Source organism: Nanorana parkeri, unplaced genomic scaffold (assembly GCF_000935625.1).
Source record: "Nanorana parkeri isolate BGI_ZX_2015 unplaced genomic scaffold, ASM93562v1 scaffold1799, whole genome shotgun sequence".
Lineage (NCBI taxonomy): Eukaryota > Metazoa > Chordata > Amphibia > Anura > Dicroglossidae > Nanorana > Nanorana parkeri.
Window position 1 is genome coordinate 51,546 of NW_017308067.1, and position 3,978 is coordinate 55,523.

General features: G+C 55.4%; 2 protein-coding genes across 2 annotated transcripts in view; one reads left to right on the top strand and one right to left on the bottom strand.

Moving 5' to 3' along the window:
* The window catches only part of CNGA4 (cyclic nucleotide gated channel alpha 4), an 11,155-nt gene extending 10,679 nt beyond the window's left edge, over window positions 1-476 (bottom strand). The window contains exon 1 of the mRNA XM_018571644.1: window positions 376-476. Coding sequence (XP_018427146.1) covers window positions 376-476 — 101 coding nt within the window. The remainder of the gene's footprint in view (window positions 1-375) is intronic.
* An 855-nt stretch (window positions 477-1,331) lies between these two features.
* Window positions 1,332-3,978, top strand: part of FAM160A2 (family with sequence similarity 160 member A2) — a 52,445-nt gene continuing 49,798 nt past the window's right edge. The window contains exon 1 of the mRNA XM_018571651.1: window positions 1,332-1,385. The gene's annotated coding sequence lies outside the window, so the exon portion shown is untranslated. The remainder of the gene's footprint in view (window positions 1,386-3,978) is intronic.

Below are 3,978 nucleotides of genomic sequence, written 5' to 3' on the forward strand. Positions count from 1 at the left end.
CCCCCCCCCCCAGGACCTCCTACCTGACCAGCAATACCCCCCCTATACAAAAATGAGGATTATGATCCAATACGACGGGGGCGGGGGGCAACCTTGGCAATGCAGCTGTGGTGAAACTACAAATCCCATCACCCTGTCAAAGTCCTGCAGTGCCTCATGTGACACACGAGCGAGCGGGGGTGGCCTGTCCCTGCAATACTCTGTGTGCGCCCGATGCCATTGCAAACCCAGATATTGCCCTGTAGCTGTGACATCATCCCTGCGCTGTACTGAGCCTGAGCAGAGCTGTGGGAGGGGCCCAGCAGGCTCCACCCAGTACAGGAGGTGGGCGGCGACAAGACCAGTCACAAAGAGAGAGGTGGTTCCCCCCCTTACCTGGGGTTCTGGGTGTTCTCCAGCGGTTTGGTCCAGGCGGTGATCTCCTCCTTCTTCATCCTCTCCCCTCGCTGGGTCATCAAATGGGTCAGGGTGTTCATGGCGGGGGCGGGGGGTGGTCCTGACACCCCAAAACTGCTCCGGAGAATGAGCTCTGAGCGGTGATACCTGCGTACGTCTCCAACCAACCTTAGTAACATATCCTGGAGACAACCGCCCCCGGGGGACAGGAGCACCTGAGCCTGGAAGTCAGCTGATCATCACCGAGGCTCCGCCCCCTAATCTCATCATTAACACCTGGACGGTGCACACCTGGGGACAGGAGCGCTCTTAAAGGGGAACTCCGCCCTGAAATGTCTTCCTCTGATGTCACAGCACGCTTCGAGCTTCTCACAATGTGCATTAGAGTCACAGAGCCCGCCCCATCCCCTGGCTGGAGGACGTCCAGCATCATCTAGCACCTTTCCTTTCCCCCCGGCCGCGCCCCTTTCATTCATTGGATTTCACTTGTGTCAATCACAGAGGCTCAGCATCACATGTGGGTGTGTCCTAGGGCAGTCTGTATATACATACTTCCAGGGACATTAGCAGGGACATTGGTATGGACATTGGCAGGGACATTGGCAGGGACTTTGTTAGGGAAATATCCAGGTACATATTCAGGGACATTAGTAGGGACATTAGTAGGGACATTGAAGGACATCATAAGGGGCATTAGTAGGGACATTGGAGGGACATTAGAAGGGACATATTCAGGGACATTGGAGGGACATTAGTAGGGACATATCCAGGGACACTGAAGGACATCATCAGGGACATCACAACCTGTAGCAGTGGCCGGCTGGTTGCAGTTCCCGGCTCTGGCCGCCAGGTGTCGCTCCGGGATCAGCACACACAGCGCCCTCTGTACACAGACTACATCTCCCGGCATGCCTGGCGGGGGGGGGGCGGAGTCAGAGGAGTGCAGCAACACGGCGGAGAAAGATGGCGGCCGGGAGCTGAGGAGACAGGTGAGACCTCCAGGGGGGTAGAGGGGGTACCGAGAACCGGACCTGGGGGAGGGATTGTGTACCCCAATATCTCTGTCTGTGTATTCACCCCACATACTGCCAGCACTGTATAGGGAGGAGACCCCTTTCCCCCCAATGTGTATACACCTCTGTGTACCTCACAGGACCCCCCATTGTACGTCGCCCCCACCACTGCACCCGATATATATAATGATATATGTATCTCACCACAGCTCACACTGGGGGGAACAGGGGTCACACATTCTTCAGGTCACCCGGCAGCGTTGTCACCTTGTGTATGGTGGTCTTAGCTGACACTGATGAAGCAGGTGCCGGTCGTCATGTGATGTCATAGCGTGGATCATGTGATGTGTGAGGTTTGTTTTGGAAATATTGAAATGATGATGAAATAGGTCTCTGTGCTTCTCTATGCAGTCAGGTGATGGCTGGTGGGAGGGGCCGGCAGGGTGATGTACGTAGCTTCCTGAAAACATCACACAGCACCCTGCCTCAGTACTTCTATCAGAATCCCTCAGCCCCGATGCAAGCAATGGGATGGATTGTGGGAGGAGTTATGCAAATATGAAAATGACTTGATGGGCGGCTGTCAGTCTGGAGGAGTGGGCGGTTCCCAGGCAGGCTGTATTTGCATGCAGACCGCCCCTAGGTAACACCCACATTGGACGTTGGGCCTCCATGATTGAAAGGACTGAAATCCAGTAAATGAAAGGGGCGGGGCCAGGGACAAGCGGGGCCAGGGACAGGCGGGCTGTGGAGGAAAATGGCCATTTTCTGCTCGTTGTCACCGCCTGGAGCCGGAGGGGAGGAGTCTGTTCTGTGCCGGAATCATGCGAGGGGTTTCTTAGTCTGTCCCCTGCCAGCATGCTGTGACGTGGAGCCTTGCTCTCTGTGTGTAAGCAGTGGTCTCTCTGCAGAGAAGGAGCCTTGCTCTCTGTGGGTGGAAGCAGTGGTGTCTCTGCAGAGAAGGAGCCTTGCTCTCTGTGTGTGGAAGCAGTGGTCTCTCTGCAAAGAAGGATCATTGCTCTCTGTGTGGAAGCAGTGGTCTCTCTGCAGAGAAGGTGCCTTGCTCTCTGTGTGGAAGCAGTGGTGTCTCTGCAGAGAAGGAGCCTTGCTCTCTGTGTGGTAGCAGTGGTCTCTCTGCAGAGAAGGATCATTGCTCTCTGTGTGGAAGCAGTGGTATCTCTGCAGAGAAGGAGCCTTGCTCTCTGTGTGGAAGCAGTGGTCTCTCTGCAGAGAAGGGGCCTTGCTCTCTGTGTGGAAGCAGTGGTCTCTGCAGAGAAGGGGCCTTGCTCTCTGTGTGTGGAAGCAGTGGTGTCTCTGCAGAGAAGGAGGCTTGCTCTCTGTGTGTGGAAGCAGTGGTGTCTCTGCAGAGAAGGAGCCTTGCTCTCTGTGTGGAAGCAGTGGTCTCTCTGCAGAGAAGGAGCCTTGCTCTCTGTGGGTGGAAGCAGTGGTGTCTCTGCAGAGAAGGAGCCTTGCTCTCTGTGTGTGGAAGCAGTGGTCTCTCTGCAAAGAAGGATCATTGCTCTCTGTGTGGAAGCAGTGGTCTCTCTGCAGAGAAGGGGCCTTGCTCTCTGTGTGTGGAAGCAGTGGTGTCTCTGCAGAGAAGGAGCCTTGCTCTCTGTGTGGTAGCAGTGGTCTCTCTGCAGAGAAGGATCATTGCTCTCTGTGTGGAAGCAGTGGTATCTCTGCAGAGAAGGAGCCTTGCTCTCTGTGTGGAAGCAGTGGTCTCTCTGCAGAGAAGGGGCCTTGCTCTCTGTGTGGAAGCAGTGGTCTCTGCAGAGAAGGGGCCTTGCTCTCTGTGTGTGGAAGCAGTGGGGTCTCTGCAGAAAAGGAGCCTTGCTCTCTGTGTGGAAGCGGTGGTCTCTCTGCAGAGAAGGAGCCTTGTTCTCTTTGTGTGGAAGCAGTGGGGTCTCTGCAGAAAAGGAGCCTTGCTCTCTGTGTGGAAGCGGTGGTCTCTCTGCAGAGAAGGAGCCTTGTTCTCTTTGTGTGGAAGCAGTGGGGTCTCTGCAGAAAAGGAGCCTTGCTCTCTGTGTGGAAGCAGTGGTCTCTCTGCAGAGAAGGAGGCTTGCTCTCTGTGTGTGTAAGCAGTGGTCTCTCTGCAGAGAAGGAGGCTTGCTCTCTGTGTGGAAGCAGTGGTCTCTCTGCAGAGAAGGAGCCTTGCTCTCTGTGTGTGGAAGCAGTGGTCTCTCTGCAGAGAAGGAGGCTTGCTCTCTGTGTGTGTAAGCAGTGGTCTCTCTGCAGAGAAGGAGGCTTGCTCTCTGTGTGGAAGCAGTGGTCTCTCTGCAGAGAAGGAGCATTGCTCTCTCTGTGTGGAAGCAGTGGTGTGTCTGCAGAGAAGGAGCCTTGCTCTCTGTGTGGAAGCAGTGGTCTCTCTGCAGAGAAGGAGGCTTGCTCTCTGTGTGGAAGCAGTGGTCTCTCTGCAGAGAAGGAGCCTTGCTCTCTGTGTGTGAAAGCAGTGGTCTCTCTGCAGAGAAGGAGCCTTGTTCTCTGTGTGTGGAAGCAGTGGTCTCTCTGCAGAGAAGGAGCCTTGCTCTCTGTGTGTGGAAGCAGTGGTCTCTCTGCAGAGAAGGAG